We start from the raw sequence: 18,949 nt of genomic DNA, 5'->3' as shown, positions 1-18,949 counted from the left end.
GTTCTAGGGATCATTTTAAATACACCAACAGATTGAATAAGATCAGTCAACTAAATCTCATTAGAAACAAACTCTTGAGGCAAAAGACTTTCTCAAGAAGCCAACATCAGGACACTATATTATTTGAGGCTTTTAAAATCTTTATATTGATGACTAATCTGAATATTGCAAGCAGAAAATAAAGCTGATACATTGCGCTGAAAATACAAATTTCCTCAAATAATAATAAACTTTGTTTTAGGAGATAGAGTAATAATACAAAAACACCTAACAAATTATGATGCAGAAAAAGACAAAGAGATTAGAAAAATCTCATTTCCAAGAGAGTCTCTCCTTCCCATCATGAATTTTCCTAAGCCAAAAAGAAAATGCAAGCCACTAAGTAAGAATGAATTTAATTTGTTGCTTTATACTAGAGCAACCTTGGCCTTCCAAATACTCTTTTGGGATCACACATAGATTTAAAAACATAGAAGTTTTTAAATCTTCTATTGTCCCTTGAATCCTTATTCTTGCTATTTCCTGGCATGAATTAAACCCAAACACATGTAGCAAAATAATGTTTCAGGGCACTCAATTCTGATGTATCTTATATTTTTGTGTTTTCTTTCTCCCATTTAAGCCTGTAGCAAATTCTGTGTCATCTTGTCACAGGGGAGCTTTGCCAAGGGTCATTGTACAGGCCAAAGTGTACATCCTTGGGATGGGGAAATATCTACCCATTGGAAGCAGTGGTTTTTTTCTTCATCGAGAGGTACCATATGCTCACCTAACAAGACACTTATGGTGATATTCCTGCCCAGCAGGAGACATTTTTCTTATCCCTGTGGGTTTGTGATAATGGAGAAGCTAAAAACAGTGGAGAAAATAGAACTGGATGAAAAAAATAAGCCTAAATGCACTGAGGGAGGAGAGTTAGAAGTGAGAGAGATTTCCTCTAGAGCAGAAGGAGATTCTGTCAAGCTGAAAAAGAAGTCAGTGGTTCTTGGGAGCAGAAGGAACCAGTTGGTGTCCCCTAGAACATAGCAGTATCTGAGAGGGAAAAGAGGCCCAGGACCACAGAATCAGAGAAGCTCATCTAAAGGGGCTATTTGGGTTCCAGAGTAAATTTCTTCTCAGATCATCAATGACTAGAGGGTATCCCCAGTCCTAGAAAAAAGTTAAGAAATGGAGCAACTATGAGGTGGTGAGGAGTGCGTAGACTGAGGTTCAGTTTTCCAGCCAAAAGGTGTGGTAGAAAGCTTCATGATCAGATTAGGTTGAAATTGCACAACCAGATTTGAGACCTGACAGGCATGTCAAGAACACAAATTCAGAAGAATCCTTTAATGGTCCTGGGTCATGTTTCAAGAGAAGGGAACCTTTTGTCATAAGAGTCTCTTGTGGACTAATATCTATGGTGGAAACTTGAAAACGTCAAGTCATTTAAACTCATAGCAACAGTGCAAAGTAAATTCTAATTTAGCCTTCTTTACACTTTGGGAAAGGGAGACTCAGAAAGGTGAAGCAATTTGTACAAGGATATTTAGTGAGTAAATCGCAAAGTGAACTGAGACCCTCAATCTCCTCACCACCAAAGCTTACTATTCCACATACCCATGGTCTTCAATGTTCCACAAAACCTAAAAGGGGTTCAGTGGCTCCAAATGTTCATTTAATGAAATTTTGTTTTTTATAGTTTTAGGCACTTTTAAAACGAATAAAAAGCAACACACAAATTCTACAATTTTGGCAGCCACAAATACATTGACTTTGTGGTCAGATTAATTGGGTTTCATTCACATCTCAGAATAAAGCTTCCTCTATCATCTCTAGACACAAGTTTGCACTTTCTGTAACTGTATCATGGTTAGGAAGATTATAGATCCATTTTGTTTAGGGGAAGGTGGTTAATTCAGTTGGGTGAATATTCACTAATATAAAATGGCACAGTGACAGAACTAAAGCAAATGTGTGCTGTGTTCAAATGCCAAGCAATGCTCAAATACTTCAGTTTGGAAAAAGCGGCCATATTGGCAAAGAAGAGCAGTAATAATAAGTACACAAGTGCCTCCTTACATTTGGGAAGTATCTATTACTGACAGTTTAGTGTTTCTAGGATCCATGTAATTGAATATTAAGTATGCAAGGCAAGCTGTTAACATGTTCCTCAATTCCCCATATTTTCTGTAAGCTAGTACTGAAACAAGAGGCTTGATTCAAGTTCTTTCTTTTTTCTTTCACTTTGGCACATCATTGGAGATGGGGTGCACTTCATACTGGTATCAAGGAGAACATAATATCTGGTTGTCCTATGTTTAACAATGATATTTGGGTTCAGGTGATAGCAGTCTGATCTGTCATGAATGTCCCAAACTGTCACCTAATGGTTTTAGCAGCTATTGGTGATAGTTATCTGAATCTATTCTTTCATCAGGTCTTTTTTTAACTTTATTTATTTATTTTTATATGGTGCTGAGGATTGAACCCAGTGACTCAAACATGCTAAGCGAGCACTCTACCACTGAGTCACAACTCCAGCCCATCATCAAGTTTTTTTTTTTATTAGTTGTTGATGGACCTTTATTTATTTTTATGTGGTACTGAGAATCAAACCCAGTGCCTCACACATGTTAGGAAAGTGCTTTGCTTTACCACTGAGCCATGACCTCAGCCCAGGTTTTTTTTTTTTTTTAATGGTAACTTTCTAATTCCATTATTTCTCCTGAATTCTTAAGCTGTGATTCTCTTAAAAACAAGAACTTAGTTTTATCAGTTATTTGGTTACCCTGAAATCAGTGGAATCCAGAATGTGGAAAGGTCTATAGGTCAAATTATCTAGTTTCTTAAACAAATACACATGGTTTTTAAAAAATGAGGGGAACTGCTACAGATTAAAATAGACATATCAATCATATGATTCTTATTTGGAACCCAAATCAAAGACCAAATGGTTTTGATTTGGGTTTTTTTAAAGGACATTTGTGAGGGCTAGGGATGTAGCCCAGTGGTAGAGCATGTGCTATAGCATCTTTGAGGTCCTGGATTTCATCCCCAGCACTGCAAAATAAAATAAAATGAAACAAAATGGACATGCTTGAGACAATCAGGAAGATTGACAATTATCTGTGTATTAGATACCAAAGTATAAAATTATGATCACTTTTGTGGTTGTGATAAGAGTCTTTTCCATTAGATCAGTACTGAAGTATTTATAATGCAATGATGTTATATTTTGAATTTTCTATAAAATGTTCCATTCCCTCTCCCCCAAAAAGAAGAGGCTTAGAAAAGAATAGCAGAAAGATGAGGGTATTGAAGCTGGGTTGATAGGTACATGGGAGTATGTTTTTCTTTTCTTTTTATTTCTGTGCATATTACTTTCCATAATAAGTCTTTAAAGAAATTAATTCAGTTATTTGATTAGATCTAGATATCACTGAAAAGAAAACAGTTACCATTTGCAATGATTTATCTATGCGTTATTCAACATTTTCTGTTAATCAACAGAGCGTATCAACTTAAGTTTCAATGACATACTCTGGTTCACTTCATAATACTGCTGAATGTATTTGGAGAAATATCATATACTGTAATTAAGGATGATAGTCTTAAAACATAGTTTTAAAAACTGAGCAACCTATAACCATAGGACAAAGGTCACTTGGATCACCACTATCATTGTATCTTATGTAGCACATCTTATCCTGATGGCATTAGAAGATACCTCAATACTATGCTATCATTCCATCACCCAACATAGAAACACAGCTGTTTCTGGAACTAAGAACTTCCTTCTGAGTAGGTTTGGAATTCTTTCAATGACCAAAGATTTGTATTGAAACTCAGTGTCTAAAATGGAGGTCAGAAAGCTATAGGCTTTGGGCTAGCCCTCCACACAGCCAGGTACAATGGCAGAGATATGTAGTTATGACAGAGTATAGATGGCGGGAAAAGCCTAAAATATGTACTCTCTGACCCTTTACAGAAAAAAAAAAAGAAGTCCACTCTGATCTAACTCAAAAAATAGACTCCAGGATTTGGACTTTGGAAAGCTGAATTATATTGGATGATGGTAATATACTCTAATGGATTTATACTTCTATGATTTGAATATTAACATACCATTAATATTTTCTGGTTTGACAAATGACAGAATTGGGGGTGAAATCAGTGGTTCAATAACATCATCATTATTAGCCAAAGTAACTGTGGAAGTAAAAGTTAAAAACCCAACAAGATCAAAGCACAAAACAATTTGAAAATATTACTTGAATTTTTACAAAACTCTTTCATTGTTGAATCTTCTGTTGTTGCTACTTTTCTGACAGCCTCCTGATTTTATCAATATGATGTACCTTAGGGCCTGTCCACCTGGCCCACTCCCTTATGGAAGAGATGCTCACTTTTCCAATCAAAAAAAAAATGTGATCAGGTACTTAGAACAAGTTCTGCTTGATCTTTTGAAAGGAAGGAGGAGAGTTTCAAGTTGAACTAGACAATGAGAAAGTAGGTATGTAGGCATGAAACATTAGGAAAAGGGGGAACGAGGAATCATAGCTTGTGTTCTATGTCAGGGGAATGAAGAAGTGAGAGAAAGGACAGAATTCAGAAAGTCTTTCATGACAGCAGGAGACCGACAACCCTCTTCCCACTGGAATTTAGAAGCCCCACTCAGATATCTGGAGTAGATATCTGAGGGTCAGATCACAGAACACTTAAACTCACAGGCTTCCTGAAAAGTTGACAAAAGTTGTCTGCTAATGATTTATATTCTGAAAATCTTGTGGGATCTAAAAAAATATAGATCTAATTATCTACATTCTACAAATCTACATTCTAATGTTCAACAGAATTTTTATTTTATCATTTCACTAAGGCGGCATGAATTTCTTTCCCTAGGAAGGCAGCCTAAAAAGCTAATTTTGGAGTGAACAAAGAGTCCTTCCTGGCTATACCTTCAAAATGTGTTCATTGGATGCCTTGTCATCAGGGGACACATACAAACGGATGAACACAGAATTGCTGTATTGACCACGAAATGTTGCAAGCGTCTGCAGAAGACTGAATTTTCTCTCCGACCAAACTCCTTCAGGACCAATATTAGCTTCAAGTACGGGCCAGCGGAAAGGTGAATGCCGCAGAATGTGGAGCAGTGGCTTGGCATCTGCTTTTTCGATGGCTTCTGAAAGGGATCAGATATTAAGGGAGAGTTAGAATTGCAAACTGGATTACCAAACTAGAATGAAAATATATCTTCTCAAGAAAAAGTGCCCATAAGGCCCCAACTTGAAAATTCAGTTGTTAGAGAGAGAGAAAGAGAGGTATCCTGGATTGAGATTAACCCAGATACAGAACTCTAACTCACACTTTAATGTGACTGTCTAAATATGGTATTACTGCCAGAAAGTTGATGGATGAACCTGTTGGATATTCTCTACAATAGAATATGGGTTTGCTACATTGATCCTGGTTAAACTTATAGTACTTGGTGGCACTAATGCACAATCCTAGTTTTAAAGGAAACTGATCAATAAAACCAATCACTCTGCAATAAAGTGAACTAATGCTCCAGACCCTTGACTTTTCTGCCTTCTCCCAGTTTGCCAAATGATACCCCAGATCCTAGATCAGTTAACATATTTTCTAGAAGCACTGGCTCCTTCCTGCAACAGCCTTGAGAAAGCAGATCCAGTAAAATGGGTAGCATGTCTTCCAATCTAGTCATATCCAAGAAATTGAGAGACAGGTTTGAGGCACACAACAGTGATGCTGGTTAAACTAACAAAGAAGTCTGTCACACCTGGGAATCTGGATTTCTCTAGGTCCCAACATGCCCTATGAAATATACCAATTCTTCCAAATATACTTTCTTAGAGCCTCTTTCTCAGACCAGAACTAGCCTGGCTTCTGGATTCTGGTTTTTATGGGGTTTGCCCTACTGCCCTGCCCAAGTTTTTCATAGAGTAACTGATGCCCAAATAATCCAAGTCATCAAAATAAGATGATTTTCCATCAAGCCAGCCACAGAGATTAACTAAGAAAGACTAGTCAAAATCCAGTCTGAAAATTGCTCCTTTCCTCAAATGATATCTTGAAACATTAATAGAATTTTTGTTCTTTTTCCGTAAACAATATCTTTAAACTTTAATATAATTCTAAAGGATAAGGGTGGTAAATGTTTTATTTATTTTATTACTCACTCTCATTCATGCAGGATGAATAAAGGATTTTGGCTTTCTGTACGGCCTCAGAGTCACGCCTTCTACTGACTGATTTCTCCAACAGTGCTGGGAAGGTTAAGAGAGGATTCATTAGTATCCACCCACACAAGGTGCCAAGTTGGAGGTCATTAGACAATAACAGTCCTAGTCTCCAGAACATTAAATGTACATACAGACAACTCTGAAAAATATAGATCTATAAAAGACATACAGACAGAAAAACCGATTCCAAATTGCTTGAGGTTCAAATAAAAACAATTTAACATTTTCTTCTCCCAGGCTGTCCTAACTCAAAAGAAACCAAAAGTTCAATTTCCAACTGAGACTGGACCTTCTGCAGGGGTTAATTTCTTCTGCCACTACACAAAAGGAAACATAATTCATTTATTCAAGAACCAAAAATAACTGAATTTGGTCTCTTGTTTCTGTACCAAGTAATAGTCTCAACGGAGGCAATTTCATCAGGGTCAGGTTTCTTAAGATTTCTTCACAGTTCAGCCTCTCAGGGAGGTCACCTGGAAGAAATTTCCCATTAGAAGTTTTATTCAGTGTTGCATAAACATGCTGTGGACATGGAAGAAGTTATTTAGACAGGAAATGGAGAGGCAAGATTGGCAAGCTTACCCAAATTGCCTGAAAACTTGCCTATTTACACATGCAAAGTCTTGGCCATTTAAATGAGGCCATGTGTATAAAATGGCTGCCAAGCCCACCTGGAAAATTATTTTCTACTTATAAGATCACTAATAATACTGTTACATGAATCTGGGAAATGACAGTTGTCACTGTTGCATTAAATAAGGAAAGAGGAAAGCCAGGACTCAATGAAAACAAACCTTTGAAAAAATAAAGAGCACCTCAAACTTACTTGAGAGTATCAATTTTTCAACATGACACCAAGCTGAAAAATTCCGATTGGAGACTGAAGCACTGTGGCACTGCCTATTCCAACTATGTCGAACTGCTGTTGTCAAGGCATTTGGGGAAACAACCTAACAGCCTCCAAAATCACAGTACAACAGATGTTCCTAGAGTTCTCTGAATAGCTTCAAGACACAATGTACAATCCTAATCATATTAATAAATAATTACATATTCCCTGAAGAGGTATCTATTTCTAAACTAAAACTTCAAACTACATCTCAAAAAAATGCAATCCACAGCTCCTGTCCAGTTTTTTAATAAGCAGCTGTATGTAAAACAAGTCCACATAACTAAATAGATTCCAGCAAGATAAATTAAGTTAGGTTAGATGTGGGCATTTTCAATTATTTCAGTTTGTTTGGTGTTTCTTTCTCATGTATCGTCATAGCAATAAAAGTGCATAACCAGCCCCAAAAGATAAAGAAAGGACTTTTTTTAAGTAAACAAAAAGCTCTAAAATCATATCCACATATATTCCCATTCAAATCAGATCATGTGCCTTTCCACCATATTGCTTACACAAACATTACCATCATTAGACTATTGTGGAGACACATTCAGAAATAAGTGGTCCAAGGGGCTGGGGTTGTGGCTCAGTGGTAGAGCGCTTTCCTAGCACACATGAGGCACTGGGTTCGATCCTCAGCACCACATAAAAATGAAATAAAGACATTGAGTCCACCTACAACTAAAAAATAAATATTAAAAAAAGAAATAAGTGGTCCAAATTTCATTTAGGATTGCAATCATTTTCTGATGGTATAAACATTCCATAGGCTACAAACATGAGTGTGCTAGGGACCAAAATCAAATCACAGAAAAAAAAAGAACTAAAATTATTAAATATTTACCTGAGTATGCTCTCAAGGCATGCCATGTATCACAAGAAGAGAAAAAGAGGACACACATAAGCTAAGCAGGGCAATCCCCAAATCCTAACCATGCACAAATACTAATAATTAATGCATGTCAAAATTCTGGTTTCCATAACAGAATTTGGCTTTTAAAATGGATCCAGCCATCACAGTTTCCTTGTAATACTCCTTTCCTTCCCTTCTCCTTTCTTTCTCTCTGTATCCAAACAGGCAGGGGAACATTGATATGCAGACAGTGATGTGGCAATCAGTTGGCAGCATTCATTTTATATATCTCTGAATATGAATTAGTGGTAAGAGGAATAAAATCTAGCCTGGAGAGTTGTTTAATAAGCAGAAAACAAAGCCTGCCTATCACAGGCAATTACTTGAGTAATTAAAAAGTCCCTAAAGTGTTGAGAAGGGCTCATGGGTCACCCATATAGGAGAATTTCCAACCTAGCCTGTGTTGTTTCATGGAGGATCTCTCAATATCCCTCCCCCAGTCCTTACCATATTACAACAGAAAAGGAATGGTTGGAGAAGTCCTTCTGAACATCAGATTTGAATATCACATATATTATTTTTCTTTTCCTCATTATGCTCTATCAAATAAAATTTGTCTCAAAAATATAAGGCAGCATAATAGACATGCCAAGAGGATTGGCTTTCAAATCATAGAGACTTGAGTTCCAGTTACAGCTGGAAAATGAGTAAGGTCTTTTATCTCCCTAAGCCTAGATTTCTTCATATGTAAATTTATATAGTAGAATGTACCTACGGGTTTTGGTGAGGATTTTAAAGATTTAATGCACAGGAAGACTTCATCTTAAAATAAGTGGTGGTTTAGACAGGATTATGGGCCAAGTTAATGACACACAAAATTAGAAAGTAATCAAGCTTGTTTCTAGTATTTCCTCCTTAACTATGTCTCTTTTTCTCCTTCCTACTCAGGATATTGGTGGCCAAAGACCTTACATGAGCTCAAGGTGCTGCCACTCTGTGTACAGAAGGACATTTGTATTGTGAAACCTTTTCCCATTCTATTAGAACTAATTTTCTTATGGTATCTTGTGAGGGACTGACACTTTTTCTTTTAATTTAGTTCAACTTGTCCATTTTTTGCCCTCATAGTTACTATATTTTGTGTCCTATTTTAAAAATATTTGCTCATCCCAAAGTCATGAAGATAGTTTTCATTATAGATCTACAGTCTATCTGGTATTTCTTTTTGCACATAATATAAACAGCCCTGCCCTTGTAACACACACCTGTCCTCATGGGGAATGAAGCATGTGAGAATTTTTTTAAAAAAAATTTTAGTTATACATGAACACAATATCTTTATTTTGTTTTTTTTATTATTATTTGTTTTTATGTGGTGCTGAGGATCAAACCCAGTGTCTCACATGTGCAACGCAAGCACTCTGCCACTGAGCCACAAACCCAGCACAGCATGTGAGAATTTTAATAAAGAATATATTTTTCATCATTACATATCAAATAATATCATAAAAATATTCTGATGTGAAAAACTGGCATTAACAATGGCTACTCTCTATTCAACAGATTATATCTTTGAGCAGAGGCTGGGTCACATTCCTCTTTAAAGAACCAGGGCCTAGAGCTTGGCATGGCTGGTATACAGTAAATGTTTGCTAAGATGAATTCCTGACAAGGAAAGTCAGAGACAGAATTTTTCACCCAACTGAAAAGAAACTATGAGAAGCCAGACTGACTACTTAAATATTTCATCTTACGATCAGTATTATCCTTAACATGCTAACATTCTAACTTCCTTTTTTCACATTCCAATCTCTGCCTCATGCAATGATATCCAAGACTTCATCTGTTTTTAATGAACACCAGTTCTTAGAATACCCAAGTTTAATTTTACCAATTGTCTCATTTGAATCACTCATTCCCAATGCCCTGCTCTTCTCTACTGAGGTTGGGGGATACTTGGCATTCTACTTCCTTTACCCTCAGCAGTCAAGAGAAAATCATCAGTCCTACTTCCTCAAATCATTCTTCCTACTAAAAAAGGGCACTTATTGAGCACTCTAGAAGATTAAAAGAAAATTCCAAAGGAAGGCTCAGATTCCTGAGGACTTTATAGTGTCCTGGTTTGTCATGAGTTCAGTAATAGTCATGTGCTTGCAGCTCAGGTCAGTCATTTGATGTTTCTGCAATATGTAGGAGCTACCCGACTATTTTTATTTATTTTTTTTGTAATTCCACATGTACAAAGTTTTAGGATATGAGCAAAATTCTTCCAAGAAACTTGGGGTTATGCTAATAATGTGAATGAGGTAGCTTGATCACACAGAAAGTCGTACAAAGCTTCCTCTTTTGTGTTCTTTCTCCTGGTCCTGCAATATTTCTTTACCTGCTCTGAAGGGAATCCTCTGGCTGTTTGCTAAGAGACCAGTGAATGCTAGAGCTGTTTGCTCAAATTTGCTGAATGAAAACAGCAACTGCATTTAACCTTCATATCAATATCACCAAAGTAAATTCTCAATTCCATATAAATTATGCCAACTCTTCTCCTTTGGAAATTAAAGGGAGTACCCTCTTAATTCTTGTGAAAGAAAGAACATGGGAAATCAAGACTTTAGAAAACAAAAATCTATATTTTAAGCTTCCATACCTATATAATGAACAGAATGTTCTCTAGACCTATATATTTTTGAAAGCTTATCATAGCATGGCCGGGTTTCTCCTTTGGTGGTACTTAAAAACCACCTTTGGATGGTCCATGGTTGAATGTCACCTCTAATCTTACTATTTTTAGTCTTTGTTGATTTTCTAGGCTGCAGACTTCAATTTGGTTTCCAGGCTCCAGGGTTTATTTACCGTACTAAAAATTTTCATTTTTCTAACTCACACTGCATGGGTATTAAATCCTTATGCAGTTAAATCTGGAGACTCTAAATCAGCTTGCAAAGCCCGTTGTTATTCCCATTAAAAAATAAAATTCAAGTTAACTAAGTCATGGTCTGTGAATCCCATAACCCTCATATTTTTCCACAAATTGTGTGACACTCAGCTTTACAGTTCTCAGCCCACAGCCAGTCAAGCATGGGATTAACTGAGTCTGTTTGACATACTGAAAAGACAATAAGAGCTGATATTTCTCATTCTTCTAGAAAACTCCCACCTAACTACAGGGAGAGAAACTGTCAGAATTATTTTCTATGTCCATTTTTTATGATCATCTTATAAATGATAATTATTGGTTAGCCTCAGCTTAAGAAAGAGGACAGAGATGATATTCAAGGAATTAAAAACCTCTAACTCATCAATCTAAATCATGGGTTACCAAATAACACAAAAATATCCTCCTTTTAACCCAGAAGACCTCTTGTCCATAATAAAATCAATTTTATAAAACTGCCAGATACTACAAAACTCTAATGGTAAGTAACTCTTTTATTATGTTCACTTATAAGTGAATTAATTTATAAGGATTACACTTATCAAGGTTATACTTTAAATTTTAGCAATGCTCTTTGATAGCACAGCATTACAATTAATCTTCTAATATGATATTTTAACTCAGAAAAATAGCTTTCTTATTTAGATAATCTGTATTGTAAGAGATATTTCAATATAAAGCCTATGCCTAAATTTAAGTAATTAAAATCCATCTTCAGTTTTTTTCCTGTAGTAAAAATTCGAGCTATCTTTTCTTCTTGCCTCCTATTCCAACCATCTTAATTACAAGGCAAAAGCCACATCTGGTTTATACTCCTTGCAATGGTTTTTCCTGAGCAATCCTGATACATCCAAGGACCCAGTCATGGTAACATTCATATATTAAACATTTGCTCTGTGCCAGGCACATTATACATGACCTCACTTAACCTCCCCTTATAACCCTAAGAGGTGCATATTGTTAATCCCCCCTCTATAGGTAAAAGCAAAACTGCAAAAACTTATCCAAGGAAACTCAGCTGGTAAGAGTTAGAGCCTGGATCTGTACCCAGATCTCTGACTCCTGCTCATTTAACCCTCAGATACCCAGTAAAATTCCTTTCCTGTGAAAGAACAAGGTCCCCGGTATCTAAACCAGAGGGAGGAATTCCTCATGGAATTTCCCAATAGATCCCTCAACCCTAACTGGAAAAAGGAAGGCCCTCCCTGGTTATTCAAGTCTTGTTTTTGTAGCAATGGAATGACTTTGTACCAAGCCATCTATCCTCTTTACCTTGTCATCCTATGACCAGAGACAGACTCCTGAGGCATCTAGTCAGAGATGGGAAATGCAATAGGGGTACAAGGTAAGGGTTGGTTATCTAGTTCAAGGAGGCAGGGGAGTCTGCACTATGCCAGGAAGACTTTCAAAGGGAAAAAGAAAAAATAACACAGGGCATCTATTTTCAATTCCAGCTTATGCCACACCCTAAAAGGAGGAAGAATGGGATAAACATTGCGTCCCTGAAATCCTAAAAAATCTGAGCTCCAGACTTCTTCATTCCTCCCTCATCTATGAAAACAGCATCAAAACACTGTAAACATAGGTTTAAAAAGCCACTTCCCAACTAACCCCTGTTTTCACTCCCACCTTCTATGAGGAGGTGAGAGATGGAGGGGTTCTATTCTTGGCTGTACAAACCACATTGTGTGGTCAAGGGAGATTGTCCCTCTAGAATTAGGTTTCTGACAGTAGGGGATTAGGGGTGAGGATCTTTGCTTTTCTACCCAGAATCCTCTCCCCTCAAAGAAAGGAAGCAACAGAACCTGTGGCAGACAGTCAACCCAAAGAGGCAAAGGGCTGGGAGGACAAGAACTAACTAACCAGTCTGCCAGCTACAGCCATGGCTTGCCCAACAGACTCTGCTCTATGACAAGATGTGCATGAATTTCCTAAGTTCAGAGAAACAAGGAGCAAAGAAAAGAGACAATGACCCTTCCTGCTGACCTAAGGAGAAAACAGAGAAAAAGATAATTAATAATGCTTTGGAGTTTTTTGCCACAAGAAAGACCAACTCTACCTATGTTTGGATGCCAAGGCAGAAAACAGATGGGCATAATGGGGCCTGTTGAACTGGTCTGCAATACATCAACTACCACCTCCAAGCCATTCTCCACAGGCAGCCAGCATGCTCTGGCAAAACGCATCACTCATCATGTCCCTTGACATGACATTTACAAATGGCTTCCCATTGCCCTAGGATAGAGTTTAAAATCTTTACACAGCCTACAAGACCTGTGTGCTGTGACTACTGCCCCGCTCTTCAGTTTTGTGTTTTGACCTTCTTCCCTTCCAACTAGGAGCTCCAATCACACTGGGTTTCTTGGGTTTCCTCAAAGGCACCAGGTGGACAGGGCCTTGGCTCCTGTAGTTCTTTCCGCCTGGGTTAAAATTGGAGACATCTGAATAGTAGACCCATAATCTGTGGGGGACAAATTATATGGCTGGATTGGTTTGGGCAAGTCACATCATTTCCTTGACCTTCACTTCCTCAGATGTAGGGCAAAGACAGAAATAAACACGGATGGTTGCCGATGTCACAGAGTTAGACTGAAGAACGATGGTGGAAACAAATGATTCTCTAAAGGAATAAAATTAGTATCAAGAAATGCTCGGGGGTGGGTGCTGGGGTTGTGGCTCAGTGGTAGAGCACTTGCCTAGCATGTGTGAGGTACGGGGTTCAATTCTCAGAACCACATAAAAAGAAATAAATAAAATAAAGGTTCATTAACATCTAAAAAGTTAAAAAAAAGAAATGCTTGGGTCTTGGGGAAGTGAATTTTTGAATTCAGAATAGAGCAGCAGGGATCAAAAGCAGTTCAATTTGAAACTTAATCTAAACAGCCACTATAGGAAGTCTCTCTGTTTACAAGAAAACTTGTGAGTAGATTTGCACATGTTTCACAAATATCAGATCCCACACCTATCATAACTGCTCATGAATATAAAATTCCCTTCTCATTTTATAAGTTAAAAAGTCCATGAATGTTTTAAAAGTACCCCCCACTGTGCAAATATCAACACCAATGAGATTTTCCAAACAAACGTATCTTATTTGTGACAAGCTATTATCCAACCAGCATATGATTAATTTTCCTGTTATGGGTAGTGCCTTTTTACAATGTTCTCTTGACACTTTAAAGCAAATAGTCCATCATTACTAATTCATTAAGCATTCACATAGATACTATTAATCATGATGAACTAATGTGGTATTAATGAGTAGGTTATTAATCTGCAATTACAAGCAGATTTCCTAATAAATTCAAGTTTCCCAAGTTTTTTGAGGAGGAAAGCAAAGAAAAATGAAATTAACAAATCTTTCAGAAAACAAATTAAGGAGAAGAAATTCCTTTTGCTGTATTACAAGATGAAAATTATTCTTTTCTTTTTTTCATCCTAAGAAATTTTTCTATTCCCCTAATACAATGATATTTGCAACACATAGGTTTTCATAAAAATGATATGATGGAAGAAAAAACTAAAATATCTGCACCTCAGAAAGGTAATGAATTTCTTCCACAACATACTGTGTCCTTAGATGTACAAAAGCTCAGCTAGTCAAAATGCATTCTCCAGACTAGCAGACTGCAACCTTTCTAAACCTGCAGTCTCTCAAGTCCCTTCTCAGACCTATTGCATCAGGACCTACATGTAAACAAGATTCCCAGGTGATTCATGTGCACATTCAAGGTTGACATGACCCGGACAAAAGCAGTTTTGTGGCTGGAGTGAATAGAAGAAAAAAGTTGGGAGTATTACTTTTATACCATCCTATACTAAATCCAAAGAATGTGAGGTGAGAGCCTCAGGTAAGTCTCAGTCAAATTGTTTAAAGTCCATAAGCATGGTAGAGATGACAAGCATTTGGGGACTATATGAAATATATTGCATATACCATATTTCATCAATTCTGAGATGAACATTTTTCACATCTTAAGTTCTCTAAAGTTGGAATCCATCTTAAAACCTTCATAGGGCACAGGGACAATGTATTTGCCACTACCTACATATGGCACAAACTTGATAATAGCCATGCTTAGAGTCAGCACTTCAAATGAGTTGGGTACAGAGTGGGTAAACTGTGGCCCACTTCTCAGTATATATCCAAAGGATTTAAAATCGGCATACGACAATGACACAGCCATATCAATGTTTATAGCAGCTTAATTCACAATAGCTAAGTTATGCAGCCAACCTAGGTGCCCTTCAACAGATGAATGGATAAAGAAAATGTGGTTTATATACACAATGGAATATTACTCAGCCATAAAGAAGAATGACTTTTTGACACTTGCAAGTAAGTGGATGGATCTGGAGACTACCATGCTAAGTGAAATAAGTCAATCTCAAAAAAAAGATAAAGGTTGAAGCTTTCTCTGATATGTAAAAGCTAACTCACAATAAGGAGGGCGGGGCATAGAAGTTCAGTGGATTAGACAAAGGGTAATGAAGGAAAGGGAGAGGGAATAGGAAAAGGAAAGACAGTGTAATTAATCTGACATAAGTTTCCACAGTGAATCTCACAATAGTGTACATCCACAAGAATGGGGTCCTAATTAGAATAAGATATATTCCATACTTGTATAATTACATCAAAATGGAATCTACTATCATATATAACTAAAAAGAACCAATAAAAAACCTTCTTGCAAAAAATCAACTGTTTGCCTTGTCTTCAGAAAGATCTCACTGACAATGAAATACTAACTTTCTGAGTTTCCTAAAGGGCCCTCTTGGAGGGAAATCCCTGAGACAAATGGGGAAGAAAAAGATTTTTCAAGAAATGTTGAATCATTGCTCTTGAGAAAGAGGACAACATTTTGTGGGAAAACCAAAACACTGATGATTCAATATTTTTTAAAAAAATCTGGAAAGAAGTATTAGGAATACCTAAACCAATCTTCTTTACCTGTGTTCTCCTTCTTAGTGGATGTAAAATAATAATATATAATAGAAATTAATATTTACATATGGCTAAAAGAACTCCTTCAATGAACACAGAAATTCCATGTGATAAGAATGCATTGTAGGGCTGGGGTTGTGGTTCAGTGGCAGAGCGCTCGCCTAGCATGTGTGAGGCACTGGGTTCGATTCTCAACATTGCATACAAATAAATAAAAATAAAGATCCATTGACAACTTAAAAAAATAAAATACATAAAAAGAATGCCTTGTATAATAGCTTATTCTTAGCATATGTGAAATAATGTGCATCTTATAGCTGGCAATATGTTTGATTCAATAAAATATGGTATTAATTTTGTTAAGGCTGTGGAAGACTGCAATGCTTGTGTATTTTCTGGCTTAATTTTATGTAAAATAAATAGAACCAAAAATACTGCATCTAACTAAAGAGTTACTACCTCCGAAGACTCAGTATTTTCACTCAGGGAAATAATAAATATGCCAGGAATATTGAAGCTGTATTTGGATTTAAATAAAAGACGCCAATATAAAAATTATTCCAAATGATGCCAAAGGCATTTTAAGGACAACTGAATCTCTGGGTGAGATGTTTTAATTCCTGAATAGTGGGTTTCACATTCGGGTCTCAGGGGCAGAAATACAAGTTTGGCTGAGTGCAGATCTGGGCGTGAGGTCGCTGGCAAGAGCAGCTTCAAGAACATTCTGAGACACAGTGGGCTATTCAGTCTTCAGACCTCAGCAGGAACCACAATTGCCTCCTTTCCTCACCCAGCACCTCCCACGCATTCCCCACAAGACTTATTTCATTCTGGCAGAGGCCTGCAGCTTTCAAACCCCAAGTTCCTCTTCTCCATAGCTCAGAGGTTCCAGACTGACACCAACACCTTTAACCTTAATTAAAAGAATAGAAATTTATGTCTTAATTTACTTTCATTGGTGTGTATCCAGACCAATGTGTAGATCAGAGGAACAAGAAATAAAAACTTTTTTTTTTCTTGGATTGTTCTGGGGACTTGGCCAAAATGTCGGTAAATGTAAATTGAGAGAAATTAATAAATTAGCTAGGGCATTGCTTGGCATTCTTTAATGTCAACTAGCAAAGCATGCTGCCAGCTTGGTTGTTTTGAAAGGTTCTCATTTCACAAAACTCACAGAACCTTCTCCAATGGACAATGGCTACATTTCTCCACTTGGTTCATTTATGCATCATCTGGTGGGTTGTGGGGTAAGGAAGGAATGTGGTTAAAAATCCCAGAGCCCCTGCTGGGGATATAGCACAGTTGGTAGAGTGCTTGTCTTGCATGCACAAGGCCCTGGGTTCAATCCCCAGCACCACAAACAACAACAACAACAACAAAAAAAAAAAAAAAACCACAAAAGAAGGAAATGAGTTCACTTTAACTACAACTAAAACTATTAAAATTTTAAAAAAAAAAGGACTGGGGTTGTGGCTCAGCGATAGAGCACTCACTAGCACATGCAGGGTACTGGGTTCAATCCTCAGCACCACATAAAATAAAATAAAATAAAGGTATTGTGTCCAACTCTAACTAAAACAAAATATTTTTTAAAAAATCCCAGAGCCCAGGCTCAACAAATGGAAATTACAGACCAATTACATCAGAACATCTGAGGTCAGCCCCAGGCATCTGTGTTTTTAAGCTCCCTGGTGATTCCACCATGTAGACATGGTTAAGAACTACTGCTCTTGAACTGCCTTGCCCAGTACAGAAGCCAGCAATCATGTGCAGCTATTGAACCCTTGGAACACAGCTGGTCCAAATGGAGATGTGGAGCCAGGATAAAATATGCACCAGATTTCAAAGATTTGGTAGAAAAGAAAGAATGGAAAATGTCTCATGAATAAGTTTTTATACTGATTACATGTTGAAATGACAATTTGAGATATATTGTGTTAAATAAAATGCATAAATTCAACTGATTCATTTTTGCTTTTTTAATATGGCTACTACAAAACAAAGTAACATATGACTTCCATTTGTGACTCACATTATATTTCTTGAACAATGTTACCTTTACAGGCCACTATCCATGTGAATATGGATGAATTACTTTGCTTCTCTTGACCTCAGTTTTCACAAATATCAAATGGGGATAATACCACATTCTTAGATTTTAGGGCTTTCACCAGGTGCTAAGGGCCAAATGCCCTGAATTCTAATTCTGATTCCATTGCCTATTAGCTGTGTGATCTTGGACAAGTTATTGTACTGCTTGGTGTCTCCCTCATCTGCAAAACACAATAAATCGTATAGCTTAGAGGCATGGTAGAAGCTCAGTTTAGAGAGGAGCTCAACAAATGGAAAGCAAGGGTATATTATTAAATAAGGTCACCTCTATGAAATACCTGGCTCTGTTAGGCCCTTCTCTGTGGGATGCACTCTTAGAGTTTGTTTAATTTATTAAAGGCTCACTTCATAGTGATGAGCAGACATATCCTCCATTAGTAATAAGTCAGGGGAGAAATGGGGATTCTGCCCCATTGCTAAAATGCCTGACCCACCCATAACTTCAGTTGCAGTTGAAAAGATCTCAGGGTTGATGACAAGAACAAAACTAAAGCCATCTAATCTGGGAGTTTGGAAACATAAGTATGAATTTTCAACTCAGTCCTGCCATGCACTTTAGCATACAACCAACTTTTTTTCCCACTGTCTTAATTTTTCCCAATTTGGGGGATGGTAAAAAGTAAGGATTGCTGGGGTTGTGGCTCAGTGGTAGAGTGCTTCCCTAGCATGCATGAAGCACTGGGTTGGATCCCCAGCACCACATTTAAAAAAAAAAAAAACTAAATAAACAAAATAAAGGTATTTTGTCCATCTACAACTAAAAACATGTTTGTTTGTTTGTTTGTTTTAAATAAGGATTCACCCTTTTCTCTAAGGCAAAGGAAATGTGCATCATCTGCTTTTGCAACAAAATCTGGATGCCCTTGGAAGTTCTCTCAAAAATCCCACATCCTTAGCTCCATTATTTTTTTTAATTTCTTTTAGTTATTGATGGATTTTATTTATATGTGGTATTGAGAATCAAACCCAGTGC

At 37.0% G+C, this 18,949-nt stretch overlaps 1 protein-coding gene across 1 annotated transcript in view; it reads right to left on the bottom strand.

The window, feature by feature from the left end:
- The window catches only part of Phex (phosphate regulating endopeptidase homolog X-linked), a 194,478-nt gene that overhangs the window by 150,574 nt on the left and 24,955 nt on the right, over positions 1-18,949 (bottom strand). The window contains exons 4-5 of the mRNA XM_015488079.2: positions 6,183-6,269; positions 4,938-5,164 (exon numbers count right to left, since the gene is read on the bottom strand). Coding sequence (XP_015343565.1) covers positions 4,938-5,164; positions 6,183-6,269 — 314 coding nt within the window. The remainder of the gene's footprint in view (positions 1-4,937; positions 5,165-6,182; positions 6,270-18,949) is intronic.

The sequence above is a fragment of the Marmota marmota genome, unplaced genomic scaffold (assembly GCF_001458135.2).
Source record: "Marmota marmota marmota unplaced genomic scaffold, marMar, whole genome shotgun sequence".
NCBI lineage: Eukaryota > Metazoa > Chordata > Mammalia > Rodentia > Sciuridae > Marmota > Marmota marmota.
Note: the sequence above shows the minus strand (reverse complement) of the source record. Positions and strands in the feature narration are given on the sequence as shown.